The sequence below is a fragment of the Carettochelys insculpta genome, chromosome 6, assembly GCF_033958435.1.
Source record: "Carettochelys insculpta isolate YL-2023 chromosome 6, ASM3395843v1, whole genome shotgun sequence".
Lineage (NCBI taxonomy): Eukaryota > Metazoa > Chordata > Testudines > Carettochelyidae > Carettochelys > Carettochelys insculpta.
The window spans coordinates 7,244,429-7,261,660 of record NC_134142.1 but is presented as its reverse complement, the minus strand read 5'-3'; the positions used below and the strand labels follow the sequence as shown (position 1 = coordinate 7,261,660).

General features: G+C 38.7%; 1 protein-coding gene across 1 annotated transcript in view; it reads left to right on the top strand.

Moving 5' to 3' along the window:
• Positions 1–15,675, top strand: part of SOS2 (SOS Ras/Rho guanine nucleotide exchange factor 2) — a 119,334-nt gene extending 103,659 nt beyond the window's left edge. The window contains exons 15-23 of the mRNA XM_074996177.1: positions 1,197–1,316; positions 1,859–2,021; positions 3,305–3,422; positions 4,174–4,346; positions 6,475–6,591; positions 9,480–9,741; positions 11,877–11,918; positions 13,374–13,483; positions 14,095–15,675. Coding sequence (XP_074852278.1) covers positions 1,197–1,316; positions 1,859–2,021; positions 3,305–3,422; positions 4,174–4,346; positions 6,475–6,591; positions 9,480–9,741; positions 11,877–11,918; positions 13,374–13,483; positions 14,095–14,604 — 1,615 coding nt within the window. The 3' untranslated portion in view covers positions 14,605–15,675. The remainder of the gene's footprint in view (positions 1–1,196; positions 1,317–1,858; positions 2,022–3,304; positions 3,423–4,173; positions 4,347–6,474; positions 6,592–9,479; positions 9,742–11,876; positions 11,919–13,373; positions 13,484–14,094) is intronic.
• Positions 15,676–17,232: the final 1,557 nt, after the last annotated feature.

The window sequence follows — 17,232 nt, the reverse complement described above, 5'->3', positions numbered from 1 at the left end:
TATCAGAGACATATGTGAATTTTAAAAATAAAAGATTGGGTGTATCTTTATAAAAAGTGCTTACAGCACTCCAGACAGGGACATCATAAAAACTAAGGTCTTTAAGCTGGATTTGTGGAAGAGTTCCATGGTACATGGGCAGCAGGATTCCTAATAAAACGTGCCTTTTTGTGCACCAGGCTTCTGCAAGATTTGCAGATCGCCATTTCAGAAACACACTGTTCAAGCTTACCCATTAGATGACGAGACGTTTACTTAGTTCAAGGTACATTTTTCCTCCTTTGGAAGATCAAACTGAGTCTTCGGTAATTTTTTTACATGAAAATGTACCACCAGTGTTGTCCTTAACAGAGATTGGCATTTTCAAGAGTGAGAACCTGAGAAGATCAATTTCCATTAGTGTCTTTGTTAAAATACCAGTCTGATTATTATTTTGAGTGACTGTTCCATAATGGATTATATCAAATAGTCTGTACAAAAGGTCATGCCACCAGTGCTTTTTTTACTACACAAAAAGGTGCCGGAACTTAAACTCCAAACAACCCCTGCCCCCCAGTCTTAACCCCCCCACCGGCACACACCTCCAAACTACCCCCCACGTCACCCCCAGCTCAACCCCCAATGCGGCCCCAACTCCACCCACCTTCTCCCCCAGCTACACTCCCCACACGGCCCCAGCTCAACTCAATGTCCCGCCCCGTCTCCAGCCCAACCCACCCTAGGCTTAAGCCCCCCATCCCCTCCCATGGCCCCAACCCACAGCCAAGCGTAACCCTCGCTATCTGCTCCCGTCGCCCCCAACCCAGGACTTACATTTCTAAAGGAGCTTCACGTGCTTCTGCTGCTTCACTGGCTGTGCAGCTCTTCCCACGTACAGCTGCAGGAGCAGCTTCCTGACCTCCTAACTGAATGAGCAGGAGTCAGTTTAATTGGTATAATGGTACAGCTGGCCACTAAACCAATTAAATCAAGTCCTGCTCTTTCCCCTGCAGGCAGGGAGCTGGAGGCGGAGCAGCAGCAGCGCCAGGAAAAGAAGGTGGCGGAATGCAGTTGTGCTGCATTCTGCCAGGAAAAAAAAGCCCTGCATGTCACTAATAGGGGGAAAATAAGTAAGAAGTCCTCTACCAAGCTTGAAACATACGAATATTAAGTATTAAACATTCCTTTGCCTCATGCTTAATGTTTTCTTTTAACAGGGCAGTGCAGCCATCTGAACTTGTTGGAAGTGTGTGGACTAAAGAAGACAAGGAACTTAACTCTCCAAATTTATTGAAAATGATTCGGCACACCACAAATCTTACTCTTTGGTTTGAGAAGTAAGTATGGGTGATGTTAGTGTACGAACATTGCATCAAGTTGAATTCCAGGATCACTCAGATTTGATACTCTTACTTTGAATTATAAAATACCTGTTGTGTATTTCAGTGTAATAATTACCTTTGTTAAACATTGAAATTGTGCTTGACACGTTACAGGACATCAAAAATCTCCAAGGCAACCTGCTCCTTTTAAGTTTTAAACTGCTTATTTCAGTGACAATACCGAACAGCTTTCTAACTGCTTATTTCAGTGGTAATACTGAACAGCTTTCTGTTTGTAGCCACCAACTTTTGCATCTTAATGTAAAAGTTTTCACATTTTCAGTTTCAGAATTAAGTATATATAATCACATCTTATATTCATTTGCATCTGAGACTTTTCAGGCCTAAATCCAAGATTGTACACATGGACTGTATACTATTGTGTATAACGGTCTTTATTTTGCATTCATGTTCTTTATGATGACTAAACGTATTTCAGCGCCTAGCAAAATGAATTTTCTGTACCAGCATCTCCTAATATCATGTTTTTTGACTAGGTGCATTGTGGAAACAGAGAATTTTGAGGAGCGAGTTGCTGTGTTAAGTAGGATTATAGAAATCCTGCAGGTTTTTCAAGAGTTGAATAATTTCAACGGTGTGTTGGAAATAGTCAGTGCGATGAATTCTGTGTCAGTCTATAGACTAGATCATACATTCGAGGTAAGTCTTCTGAGTGGCTTGTGCATCCTTTTAAAAAAAAAGACAAACCAGAATCAAGAAAAAGAGCTCAGACACCATATTTTGAACACAAACTATTATTTTACCACTACTTTTTTTATAAGTATAATGTGCAATACTCATGAGAATCATTATAAAAAGTACTGTGCAGCAGGCGCAGAGGATTTGTAATGGCATTTGAAGTCTTTCATGTGTAGCATGCCAGCTCAAAACCCAGCACATCCTATCATATAGGCTATGGAAAGAGGTGATCTTTTTGGTATCTAGAGCCCAAAAGATTTTTTTCTTCATACCTCAAAATAAAAGTAAAAGTTTCACACACACAAAGCTTGTTAAGATGTTTGTCCCTTTGGACAATGAAAGAGAGAGATACGTAGTGTTTGCTCCACTCAGATAAGTTATTTCCACTGGTCTTAATACAGTGTTTTTATTAAGTATAATAGATAGGATTTAAGTGACTGCAAGTAAAAACAGATCAAAATAAGTTAAAATCAACAAAAGATGCCAGCTCATCCTCATATGCTAAGAAACTTCTTACATGCACAATATTACCCTAAACAATGGTTCTTGTATCAGGTCAAATGCTTCAAGTCAGAGTTGATCTTTATTTTGGCCACAGTCTACTGCTCTTCAGAGTTCTTCAATTTCAGGCTTCATGTGTATCCTTTTAGGGTGGGCAGGCAATTTCAAAAGCCAGCTGTTGACAAAGACCTGATTGCTTTCCATTTCTTAAGTAGATTTTCCTCCAAGATGAGAACCCGTTATTCAGTCTCCTCATCCCCATGGAAAAGTACTGTACTCAAGATGGATTCCAGTACCAGATGGTGTGATCACATCTTTCTTGACTGATCTCATTTTTGGGTTTAAAGGAAAAATAAAACCATTCACAGATTGTTGGTTTGACTACTGAGCTATTAAGTTTGTAAAGTATTACTAATGTCTCTCATTCACCTAGTTAGAAATAAAAACAGATTCACACTACGTATTTTAACCTCACGTACAAGAATCATACATGTACAAAAATAGGATGTACACATTCAGCAGATAGTAACTTGAAAAATGATATATTACATGACCTGTTTTGCAAAAGGCATCTTTGAGTTATATATATTCCTATTCGTACGACAGTGTTCCTAAAGCATGAAGAAGCTCCAACACACATTTTTGCTAATTTATAGATCAATAACACAAGTGTAAAGGTTATTTTCACTATTTAAACCACACAAAAGATACATTCTTGCTTTGTTTTCTCTTCAATAAATTAGGCATTACAGGAGAGGAAAAAGAGAGTTTTGGATGAAGCAGTAGAATTAAGTCAAGATCACTTTAAGAAATACCTCGTGAAACTCAAGTCAATCAACCCACCCTGCGTGCCTTTCTTTGGTAAGCTTATCCTACAGGCTGGAGTCAAGTTCTTCATGTTGCATTTCTGTTACCTCAAATATGAATAGTAAATTAAGAACCTGCAAATGCATTGAGGTTAGGTGTTACATTTTACACACTGAAGAATTGACCTTGAGCTATTTATAACTTTTGATTTATTAGATTTTTAATGTCAGTGTTTGTGAATAGTTAAATTCAGCATCTTTCTTGGTTACAGAGTGTGCTGTGTAAATTCTAGATGTCTTTTGCTCCTTTGACACACTATAAAACTTTTAATTTTCAAGAACAATTTTGTACAAGCTATGATTATTGCTCCTTTTGCTAGTTATTGTCCTCCAATGCTTTAGTATTCCTTTGCAGTTTTGTGACTCTTACGTTTTAGAAAGTCATTATGTATTGCCTTTATATGCAAAGTCATAAAAAAGGGTTTCTCATAAACATTAATTTTCTCTCTCATTCTTTACACTATTCCTTTCTGGATGACTTAAGCACACTGAAGAATCCTGTTTGATTGTGATCTCTAGACTCTCACCTCAGTATAATCAGATAAAACTTGTTCTCCTAGTAACATACTTGGTTTTCAGAGAGAAGGCACAGCTCATTTGCTTTTTCTGATTAATGCAGTATTGGTGCATTGATGGAAATGGCTTGCTCTCTTTATGCTGAGGACTTTTTGCTTGCATTTATCTGAAAAAAATAAAAACAGCAGTTGCGGTGAAATGTGAAAATCTGAACTATTTCTTTATATTAGGTATCTATCTGACAAATATTCTGAAGACGGAAGAAGGGAATCCGGACTTTCTTAAAAGACAAGGGAAAGAGTTAATCAACTTCAGTAAGAGGAGAAAAGTAGCTGAGATTACAGGGGAAATTCAACAGTATCAAAACCAACCTTACTGTTTACGGATAGAACCAGAAATACGGGTAATCAAAGAAAAAATACAAAATGCGTCTACTTTATGTATGAGCACGAATGTATATATGTATAAAAAAACAGCTAAGTAGCAGATACTCCACTGATATTTGTTCTGGTGTACTAGTAGATATGGGCATGCCTGCCTTAATAGCACATTAACCATAATTGGTAAAGAAAAGGTGGTGTATCAAAGCATATATTAATTCCAAATCCTTACTCGATGTAATCACATATCTCTTCTGCTCACTACTATACAACACATACTTCTTGTTTGGTTGTCACTATACTTGACTACCTTTCTAGAGAGTAGTGAATAGGTTAGAGCAAGGGGAAGGAAAAAGGTATGAAACAGGATGAATATTAGGTGACTTACGTTTCTGTGAAGAAAGTGTGATGTTTTGACATATTAGAATCCTTTATACGTATCCAGTTAATGCAAAACTCCTTTGACAATCTTTCTGAAAAGAGCTTGCTGAAGAAGTTAAGTAATCGTAGGACAAGCAGCTATGGATTTGAAAATAAAGGATAGAAAACAATGAGTCGGAATAAATGACAGCCTTTCAACATGGCAAAAGAGAAAGTGGTTTTCTCTAGGTTTCTAACTAGGACCAGTAGTTAAGTGGCACAATTTGCAGATGAGACAGAATTAGATTGGCCTAAAACTAAAAAATATTGAAGAACTCCAGAAAGACTTAAATCACAGTGAATAGGCAATGTGATGCCAGATTAAATTGTTGTTGGTAAATGTAAGGGAATGTTCATGGTAAGGAATAATTTAAACTAGTTACACATAGAATTGAATTGTTTAACTGAGTGGTTGTAATTGCTTAACTGTAACCTCCTGGGCTGCTTTTGGGACAAATCAATAAGTATGTCTGCTCTGCCGCAGTCAAAGAAGCAACAAAATGTTGGGCTGCATGAGAAATGAGAAAAATACAGAGAATATCAGAATATGATTATTTAAATCTATGATACGCTCTTACCTGGAATAAAATGTGTTCAGCATCAGTCACTTCTGGAATAGTAGCTGAGTGACAGTGTTATTTAATTTTGTTGTTAATTATTAAGGACAATTATGAAAAAGTTAAGTGATAGAATTTTAAAATTATGAAGAGAAGCATTAAAATATTTGAAAGCACATAAAGAAAAACAAATATAATAATCTTAAGTTAGGTTGTAAGTATTGGTATTGGTTTAAAAATGTGTATTGAAACAACGGAATTGCAAGATTTTGGTAACAGCATTGAGATACTTGATAAGTCATACATATGGTAAGTATCAGGGGGTAGCTGTTAGTTTGTATCTGCAAAAACAACAAGAAGTCCTGTGGCACCTTATAAACTAACAGATTTTTTGGCACGTAAGCTTTTGTGGGCAAAGGCCTACTTCATTAGATGTACCTGTAAAAATCTGCTAGTCTCCAAGGTGCCATAGGACTTCTTGTTTTATATATAAAAAGTACTCATTGGTAAAAGCATTTTACAGAATATTGTTACATTTAAAATAGCTCAATTTGTGCCTTAAAATTTTCCTTTAATCAGTAGTTTTCACCTTATTATACTTGGCATGATTCAGTTTTTTATATTTTGACAGATAATCTTGATGTTTGCTATAAACTTTTTTCAAATTTTATCTACTTAAACCATCAGGATTGTCAGAAAAACTGAGGTCAGATGAGAATTATTTAATGATAGATGACGAGATCCAAAAAATTAGAGCTTTATAACACTTAAGACAATTTGTCAACATTACATGCCAAAATGTATGAAGTAAATGTCCTTAAATCAAGCCCTTAAGTTTTCAAGCAGCATTTTCTTACTTTGCCTATGTCTACATGTTTTTTATTGTCAATGGAAATACGTTGTTGGTTTGTATATGTATGCTGAAATTGACATATACTGATTAACAAACTAATCCTTCAAAGCCCAATTATCAATATGTATGATTTTTGCTATCATTTGTCATATGCGTTCCTGCATTTTTTGCAGGAATAAGTTAACCGTAGAATAAAAGTTGTATTTAGCCAGTGAAATGTTAAAATGTTAAAATTTCTTTCAACAGTTTTGGATTGTCTGTGTGTATCTATAGATAAGAGCATGTAAAATTATTTATTGAAACATGTCTACCTCATTTTAGCGGTTCTTTGAAAATCTCAATCCTATGGGAAATGCACCAGAAAAAGAATTTACAGACTACCTGTTCAACAAATCATTAGAAATTGAACCTCGAAACTGCAAGCAGCCGCCTAGATTTGTAAGTCTTTCTTGTAATTTGTTTTATGCTTTTTAAATCAAGTAATACTTGAGTGAATAACTATTCATATCAATATTAATCATTTTTATATAGTTCCTTTAAATTGTAGATATGTTTCTTGGGTTTTTCTCAGATTTTTTATTCCAAAATTGCTGGATTTTTTTGTTTTAGGTATCGTTTTAGTTCCTAAAAACATACCTTTTTTGGCTTATGTAGGCAAATTGTGTTTTACAATGAAAACTTTGAATAACTTTTAAAGTCAGAATTGATGAAGTATAGTTCTTCTCACTAGAACTTGCAAAATGACTTGATAGCCTTATGAAGCCCTGTTATTTCAGAATGTGAAAAAGCTGCATAAAGGTAGGAGGAACCTTTTTGTTAAGAGCATTTTGAAACGTTAATTTTTCACTGACTTTCAGAGGCATGTTTTCAAAAATAAAGTTTTGCTTTCAGAGCTAAATGAAAATTCTCTTTCAGTTCTAGACTGAAATAAGTTAGACGTTTTAAAGTGAGATACAATCTTGTGAAGTCCAGTATAGCTGATTGTGATTTAAGTTAACTTTTATTTTTAAATAGTAACAGAGAGGTAGCCGTGTTAGTCTGTACTCCAACCAAAGCAAGCAGCAGAGATGTAGCACTTTAAAGAATAACGAAATGAATTGTTTGGTGAGCTTTCGTGGGACAGGCCCACTTGATACACAACAGCTGCTGAAGCAGGATATGATTTTTCACACTGTTACTTTGCTTCATAGAAAGTTTACTATTATGTCCTCATCTTCGCTGTAACTCTTGGCAAATCAGGAGCACCTTTTTCTTGTTCTTAGGATAAGAGGACCCTAAAGAGGCAGACAGGTTTTGTGTTTTATGGCCAATTAATGTGATATTCCTCATCTGTCGGGAGAATCAGATGAAGTGCTGTTGAAATAGTGCCTCCTTGAAAATGTCCCTGTGTGTATTCCGCCTGTTTGTACTCATGTGCACAGTGTGCTTGAGATTGGAGCCTTTTTATCCAGCGGTTGTCCTTGTGCTCTGAAGGAAGATATGAGAGGCAGTGCAAACTGCTGCCATTCCAGTTTGTTGTGCCTTCACTTGGCCTGAGTCTGAATCCTTATTGTCTATAGATTTTCTTTCTTTCTGCAAACCTATAAATCTGTTATAAATAGTTTTTAGCATTTTAATGTATTTAGCATTTTAATCGTAGTATATTTGCTGAAAATGTACTTTTCCTCCCCTTCTGGGCATCTCTTTCTCTGGACAAAGATCATGTCCAGAGTAATTTCCTGTCCCTGTTCCTTCTCAGTGAGCAATGAGCACTAATGTGGCCTTTGTTATATGGGAGAGGCACGTCTCAGTTAAGTGCAGTATTTTCCAATCATTTTCCTTCCAAACCATGAGACATAAGTGTTCTGTCTGAGAGAGCGTTTTCTGTAAGATGTCATGAGACGTCCATCTGATCCAGCCCAGGGAAGCCCACCTGCACGCTGACCACAACCAACAAGCTGTGTCCCAACAAGCAAAGGTTCAGGAGAGGAAGTCAGAACAGCTGATTTCCAAGGTGTTGCCATCCAGGGCTTCTCATGAGAGTCAGAGGCACGCTCATAAGAAGGAGGACACGTTTTCCTTGAGGTTGGCTTCTAATAGAACTAGAGACGCATCTGTCCATCCTGCTTCTTATACACTCCATTTGGAGCACAAGGGGACCATCTGTCTGGGCAGGTACCAGTGAACAGTACTTGCTAGAAATCTGATCTCAGGCACATTGTGGACATTGTTATCTATACGTCAATTTCATACAGGAACCACACATCTTGAAGAACCTCTAATTACAAGTCAGTAACCTCCCTGTCTTGTAAAATGTGAGCTTTGTTCTTCTGAAATTCCGGTTAGTGTGTTCTGGAGGCACTGTGGTATCATCACTCTGGATGGGATATAAGACCCTAGGTACCTTCAGATAATCAGTGTTGATCTGTGCTGTATTAGAATTAAGTGTCGTTGTCATCAAGAATGATGGTCTCAGCGCCTGTTGATGTCATCTGCCTCTCTCACTATTTCCTTCCATCTTTCCCTGTCCAGTGCAGAGTGGCTTAATTTCTGTAGACAAGCTCCGCACCAATCTACTATATCATCTTCCCATTCTCTGTGGGGTCTGCCTCTCCTATTTGAACTGTCCATTAATTTAATTTAAGTAATTAACTGTAGTTGAGGTTAATTCATGCTGCTTTTGATTGCAGTATTAGCCGCACCTGTCATTCTTGTGTTTTTCCAGAATTACATCCTGACTAAATCAGATATCAGAAACTATACAAAAGGAAGAATAGGGTTTTTTTTCTTTAAAGATTACCATCTCCTGGGATTCTGACTCTTGAATCTGTGATACAGGGCTTTGTGAGTTTCTGTGGAATAAGCAGTAGGTTTGTCGTATTTTATCTTTACTCTGACATGATTTGACTGCCCCTGTACTCTGGCTCCTTCTGCATACAGTCTGCAAAAGAGCTTCCCTGGGATGCAGCTTGCTGACTCCCCTGTTTTTGTCCTGATCAGGGCACATCTGAAGCTCCAAACTAACCATTCTTCAGAATTATTGAAAGGAAAGGTTTCTTGTTTAGAGCAAATTTTCCCAATTGTATTAAAACCCCAGGAAGAGTAGTTGGTCCTAACCGTGATAAACCCATTAAAAACATAGACCCATAGTTACAAAAATTATCTGCTGTTTAAAATATATATATAATGTGATTTTTGTTCAGGGTGTTTGTATTCAATTCCTTTCTTCTCCCCTCAAGATGCGCCCCCCCCCCCCCAAAAAAAAAAATCAGATAGTGGGTTGTCATTTTTACTATGTTTTTTCTTTACTCGGTGTTAGTAATACAAATCATGTTTACTTGCTCTAGCCTAGGAAAACAACTTACCCGCTAAAATCTCCTGGAATAAGGCCCAATACCGGCAGGCATGGTTCTGCTTCTGGCACCTTGCGAGGTCACCCAACGCCACTGGAAAGGGAACCGTGTAAAATGAGTTTCAGTAGAATCACTGAAGCAGAGCATGAGTCAGCAGTATCAGCTCCAACTTCTCCGAATACGCCATCTACTCCACCAGTGTCTGCCTCTTCAGAACTTAGTGTATTTTTAGACATTGACCTCAACAGTTCTTACGGTATGTGTCTCAATTATTGTATATTTTCTTGTTTGTTTGTTTTTTCATTTTTTGTTCTACCCTGCCCTCTGTGTAGGGTCCTGTTGTTCCTGGGGAAATGTTTTGTTATGGCTGGTGACACAAGATGGTGCTGTTAAACGTAGTCTTCCTTCTGTGTTCTTTTGCTAGTGTGCCAGGGAGCCTTTAGGCATGGGAGAAATGCACGTTAGTGTTAGTTATAGGTGTTTAGTAGGCTCTGTCTATATAGAGGGAGCTGTGCAAGTAACTGGAGAGTTTGTTCTTTGCCTTGGGTTTGAGTAGGGCTCATTCTTGAGGCACAGATTTATTGAGAGCCATGAAAGATGGGCTGTAATTCCTGAAAGAAGTTGCTGCCTTTCTGTTCCAGATGGGGAGTGGGTAGATATGTGTAACTAAAACAAGTTGTATCTGGACTCTGTGTCACTGATTGCTGCTCCTTGTATATGTCCAGATACCTGTGACATTTTTGGGGGGGTGACACTGCTGTCACAATGAGGTGCTTGCTGGTGTTGAAAGAAGGGGCATCAACAAGAGCGTGCTATTTAAGATGGCATATCCTCTTTACTGCAGCGCCAAGTCAAGTCTCATTTATAGTGTACTGGAGCTGATAGCAATGAGACTTTTTTATCATAAAAACAGGTTTAGAAAAAAATTGGAAGGCTTTTGTGTGAGAGAGAGAGTGGTGCTAATTGGGTAAATACAACAACCTTGAGTTCTACTAAAAAGTGGAAACCCATGAGCACCTTTTCAGGAGAGTGTGACTACTAGGAGTGCCATAGGATGTTGGGTCCTTAAAACTTCAGAGAGGTCTCAAATGGTGCATAGTTGTTTCCAGCTGGTGAGGTTATGCTTGGGAAACTTGTTCCAAATACAAGTCTGTAATGTTTGCCCTTTCTCCCACAAATGACACATGAGTGTTCGTGGAAGTTACAGGCTCAGCCAGCATAGTGTGTATCTGCTTCATCAGCACAATCAAACTGGGTTTCTACCACTTTCCTCACCTGCAGAACCTGTGTACCAAGTATGTAACAGAAGTCCATATGTAATTTTGTCCACAAAAGAATTTAAATAGTATCCTTTCCTCTCTCTTCCCAACCCCATGCCCTGCCCCCCACAAAAGTCTGTCCCAAGCACATTTGAGGAAGTGGTTGTCTGTGGGGCTATGTTTACCCTAGAACAATCTGTCAACAGAAGTTACTGTCAGAAGATATCTTTTGACAAAACTTGTATTGACAGATTGTGGCCAGACTGCAAAGCAGATCAAAAAAATGATCTGCTCCGTCAAAAGACGACAACTGGATTGCCCAGCTGCCTTTTTGACAAAAGGGGCAACTGGAAGAATGGCAGACAGGGCTGACCGTGTCCCGGAAGCCCTGTCTGTTGACAGAAGGCCCCCTCCAGAACGTCGTGACTGGCTTTCTGTCAACAGATCTGTTGAGGGAGGCATTCTGCTTTGGGGGGGCAACAGCAGAACGGTGTCAACAGAAGTGCCCTGTTCTGTCGATTCACTGTTGACAGTGCCTTGGTAATGTGGATGCTTTGTGGGTTTAGTCAACAAAACACCAGTTTTGTCAATAAAACTGTTTAGTGTAGACATAGTGTGGGAGAATGCTACTTGGCCATTCAGTTCTGTCTGACACCTGAGATGGGTGAAGAGCATTCAGGTGAAGTTAACTGTGCAAGAGGTTAGCATGTGACCTGTGTACCACTAGAGTCTCATATTAAAGGTCAAAAGAAATATGGCTTAAGTAGTGCATAGGTTATATTTTTTCATCCATGCTGGAGTGACGTTTGCTCTCCTTCTCCCTTCTCAGTCTGGCTATGTGTGTTACACTGTCTGTGGCCAGTTGACCATTCACATTTTTATTTGTAACATTTTATTAATACTGTTTAAAAAGCAGTATATTCTCAACAACTCTTCAGGTTTTTAGCCTAGAAATATTTACGTATTAGAATGGTACCCAGTTTTAAATAAAAGATTTGACAGTACATCAGAGATAATATAAGGATGTACCCCAGTATATACCAATCTTTGGGATATTTTATAAATAGATGAAGGTGGGGGAATACTGTTTGGGTGATAAAATTTCTCCTCTGATCCTTTTTTTTTAATTTAGGTAACAATAGCATTTTTGCTCCTGTCCATTTGCCACAGTCAAGTGAGTACCCTAACTTCTGCAGTTTGTCAATAAATTATTCCCATTTTCTAAATGTACTTCTATGTCATAAGAGCCTAAGAATAATTAAACTCTCAATGCTACAGAAATAAAATATTACACCAGTTAATTTAAAAAATTAGATTTTTTTTCACACTAGAGCATACAGTAAAATGATGCATAAAGTCTAAGGATCGCTTGTGTTTGAGTCTAACAAATAACATGGGTGTTTTTCCCATTTTTGATCTCCTGCACTGTTGCTTAATTGATAGGGCTTGCTGACTGCCCAGACAAAGCAATTAGATAGCATGGTGGTTGGTACTAAGATATTATGCAAGTATTTGCTCTGATATTAGAGAAAGAAAAGGTGCTTTCCATACTGTATGGTGTAATCTGACACTGTATTCATTTGTCTAGTACATCTGATATTCAGCTGCAGCCACCTTGTCCTTAACCCTTCCTTCCTTAGTTCCTATTGAATAAAAGCAATATTTTTATTTGCAATTCAATTTTATGAAAATCTGGAATTGTAGAATACAATACAAAATTGGGAAAATGGGAAAACAGATCCACTTAACATTCTGCTCTGAAGCATGTGTATAAAGGGAAAGAAACAAGCTATAGAAGAAAGCCATTGTTTTCATATTGCAATGGCTAATCTTAATATTTTTCTGAACAAATCTTAAATTATCCCTTTTTTTCCTCAAAAGTGGAAAAGACTGGAAACTTTTAAGTAGATGAAGTTGTGGCGGTTGAAGTCTTATGTGCTAATTTTGTTGGCTCTGTCTTTCTTTTTTGCTGTGGAATTGCAACAGAACTGCTCTTAGGTTCCATAATTATACCTTTAAACTCCAAATGTGAACATGTAATCAGTTTTGGACAGGAGGAGGATGTTTTTCATGCCAGTTTTTTTTATTTAAACATATGCCAAAACCATATACACTGCTGTATGCTTCATGAAATTGCTTCCAAATGAAATAGTTTTGTTGTCTACTTGCTTTTCTTATCAGGCCTTTATTTTTTCCTCTTCTAAATACAGCAAGCATAGGAAGACTGTCACATTGAGGCATTCAGTATTGCTTATCGTCTGTTGTATGGGTATAGAGTGTACTTCAGGATGAAGTCTGCTCTGTGAAGTGCAGTGTCAGATTATAAAAATGATTAGCCTATAACTTCCTTTATCTGGGCTGAACAGTTAAAGATGCCATTGCGCACCAGGAATCTGTTTTATGCCGTGTCCTTGTAGTCATGTCAACCTCAAGGTACGTGGTGGGTGAGATCATGTCTTTTATTGGACCAACTTCTCTCACCAACAGAAGCTGGTTCAGTAGAAGATATATTGCCCATCTTGTGTTTTGTGAATAGCTGTTTGCTTCTAGTTTTGTCTCAAAAAAGTGTTCAAAATGCTTTGCTTTCCTGTACTGTACACCACCTGAATATGTCCTCCTCTCTTTGTAGAATCTTTCTTCAGTTCATGTGGGAGTTTACATAAACTAAGTGAAGAGCTTTTGGTTCCTCCTCCACTTCCTCCACGCAAAAAGTTTGATCAGGATGCTTCTAACTCTAAGGTGAGAGCGAGAGCGAGCATGTGTTAAAGCATCTTGATTGTAAATATGTTGGTAGATTTGAGAAGCTTTAGGAAACATTGGTCTTGGATATGTACACATTGTTCTAATGTAGTGCAACTTTGTAATTATTTTCTTAATCCTCACATCTAATAATTCTCACAGAATAGCCAGTGCCCTGGCCCTCTTCCCTCCATTTTATAGTAGAAACTTAATAGCAGAAAGCTGAATTGAGGTTTTAGTAATAAGATTTCAATACTCTTACAAAATACATGGCAGTATTAGTGATAAGTACATAATTAAACTGCAAATAATCTGAACTGTATGAATGCATGACACTATGATGCATTATTATACGTTGAGGGTGTGTGTGCATATTAGAATGATTTTAATCTTGGGGGAAAACTGTTACCACCACAAGGTTTGTAACAATTATTCTTTAGTAACCAGTGCTCTCCACCTGTGGTTTCACCCGTTAAAGGTTAGAGTTTGTTCACTTTTTCAACTAGCGAAACAATAGTTTCGCTCTGTACCTTCATTCTGTGTATGTCAGAAAATACGTTCCTTTGTAAGAAATGTAAGTTCGTGGGATGACTTCTTTTTCTGTATTTCAGGGAAGTTTAAAATCTGATGATGAGCCTCCTGCTATTCCACCCAGGCAACCACCTCCTCCAAAGATACAGCCTCGAGTTCCTGCTTACAATAATCCATTTGATCAGCAGCTGCACAGTCCACCTCCCCCACCTCCAAGAGACCCTCTTCCTGAGACCCCTCCACCAGTTCCACTTCGGCCTCCAGAACACTTCATAAACTGTCCATTTAATCTCCAGCCACCGCCAGTGGGACGCTTTCACAGAGATCCAGATCGGTTCAGGGAAGTCGGCACATGCCCAAGCTCACCAAACACTCCACCAAGTACCCCCTCTCCACGGGTACTGCGTCGCTGCTATGCGCTCAACTCTAGTCACAACAACCTTGCCCACCCTGCAGCTCCCCCAGTCCCACCACGGCAAAATTCTAGCCCTCAGTTACCAAAACTGCCACCAAAGACTTACAAAAGGGAGCTTTCCCATCCTCCGTTGGACAGACCGTCTTTGCTAGAAAATGCAGAAACTCCTCAATGAACTCAGCCATGTTAGTCATTGACACTGGAATAGTATTTGTAAAGTTCCTTTTTATTTATTCAAAACAGGCAGTGTATTTTAGTACTTTCACAAATAATGCTCTTACAAAAGTGCTGCTGATCAAAAAAAAAAAGTTTAAAAAATAGAAAAATAAAAATACTCACTCTCGTCTTTGTCTACTCCCACAGCATTACCCTCAGGTGATCGGTAGCATTGTCTTGTCTCAGATCCTCAGTGCTGACACTTATGCCAGTATAAAGATTTTTTGCACTGTAAACTACACTACATGAATTTAAACTGACGTCAGTTCATTGCACTGAGCCAAAAAAGGGTGCGTAATTTTTCAAATTTGAGCACTAGTGGCCTTTTAACAAAAGAAAAAAAAGGAAAAAAGAAAAGGAAGAACAGTGGAATCACTAAACAAGCATGCGGATGGGTAGTGTTACTGATTTCAAACCTTTCTGGCTACTTGCTTTCTAATTTTGTACAAATCTAGGACATTTGTGGATGACAACTACTGTTCTCAAATTTGTAATGCCATGTCTTAATATCCATTCATTTGCTGCTGAAAATGAGAAAGAAAAATGGGTTGAAAATCTAGGTGAAGATATCAGAATGCACTATTAGTTTTGATTATTTTGACTAAGTATAATCTAGGTCAAGACTACCTAACCCAGTTGTTGGAAAGAATCTCGAGTATTTAGCATGAATCTTGTTCAGATGTGCCTTTTTGTTTTGGCAGGCAAAGGTGTCTTAAGCTATAGAGTTGCCTACTGTTTTGGAGAACAAAGCTATATGCCATGTATGTACAGTTGTTTATATTGTATATTTACAGATATTGCTAATAACCTGTATAAAATTAAGTGACTTGAGGCCTGTAGTACAGTCTGCTACTCTTGCAATCTTACACATTCAGAAGCATTTCCTATGGCTTCGGAACAAAGTCTTGCCTTCCAAGCCTAATCGTGTTCTTTAGATCTAACTGCATTTAATTATGAATTCTCCTTTGGATATTGGTAACATTTAAACCAGCAAACACTTAAAGCTTTATTAAACTTTTTAAACTGAAAAGTGAATGGAACTTTTCTTTGCCAGTTGAACTTATTGTTTGAACTGGTGTGAGAGTGAGTCTGTTTTACTGGTAGTACTGTAGCAGAATTTGTAAAGTGGCCAAAAGCCACATTTTATTTACTGGTCTGTGGCCTTTTACTGTGCTTTGTATCAGAGTTCTTAACAAGATTAATAAATCACCCCAGTCTTAATTTTTAAGAGAGTGATTAGTGTGTGTTCCTTGCAAGGATGGGGATGAGAGGAATGCAACATCTCTGAGGCTATGCAAGATTCCTCTATTCAAAACTAATAAAAGAAAGTTTTTCTTCACACAGCGCACAGTCAACCTGTGGAACTCCTTGCCAGAGGACGCTGTGAAGGCCAGCACTCTAACAGAGTTTTAAAAAAAAGTTCAATAAATGTTTGGAGCTTAGGTTCATAGATGGCTATTAGCAAGGGGTAAGGTGTGGTGCCTAGCCTTTTGTCGAAGTCGGGAGGTGGATGGCAGGAGACAAATCGCTTGATCATTGTCTTCGGTTCACCTCCTCTGGGGCACCTGGCATTGGCTACTGTCAGCAGACAGGATACTGGGCTAGATGGACCTTTAGTCTGACCCAGTATGGCTGTTGTTTTTGTTCATGCCGCTTTTACTAAGCTTGCAAGTGAGTTGCCATCCTCTCTGCACTTAGCTGGCCCATTGCAATGCTGAGAGAAAAGGCTCCAGGCAGAAAAGTCATTCCCATCAGGCTATCCACCAAAAAAATCTGAACCCCTTTCAGCAGAGAAGTCACAATATTGGAGGGAAGAACATTACATCTGTGGTTTTTTTTTAATTAGTTCAAGAACCACCATACTAAAGGCACAAAATCTCTTTTACAAACATTTTTAAAATAAATGCTCAGTAAGGTAGGAATAAACGGTCGGTTTTCAGAATGGAGGGAGGTGGTGTCCTGCAAGCATCCATACTGGGACTGATCCTAGTCAACATATTCATAAACGATCTGGAGAAAGGGATAAACCAGGGGTGTCCAACCTTTTTTCATCGGGGCCACAGGGAATTTTTTACATGTTCTGGAGGACCGAACACAAACCTGCCCCAGACTTAAACTCCTCACAGCTCCAAATTGCTGCCCCCTTCTTCGCCCCCAGGCTTATACCTCCCTATAGCCCCAAATCACCACCCTCCAAACCCAAGATTCACTTACCTTGCACAGGAACTCCACTTGCTGCTGCCTTCCACTGCTCCTTCACAATCTCCTTTTTACCGTGGCTGCACAGCTTCCCCAGCCCTCTGGCTGCCCACACACAGGGATAGCTCTCAGTGCCCTTCCCCGCTGAAAAAATAGGACTTAATTTAATTGGTTTTGCAGCCATTAAACGAATTAAATCGAGTACTACACTTTCAGCATGGCAGGCAGGAGGAGTCAGGCGGCAGCGATGAGAGCCACGTGGCTCAGAGCTCCTCAGACCCCTTTTAAAAATGGCACTGCTTCCAGTTCTGCAGGCTGGATGAAAAGGCTCCGCAGGCTGGATTCTGGCGCACAGCCCATATGTTGGACACCCCTGGGTTAAATAATG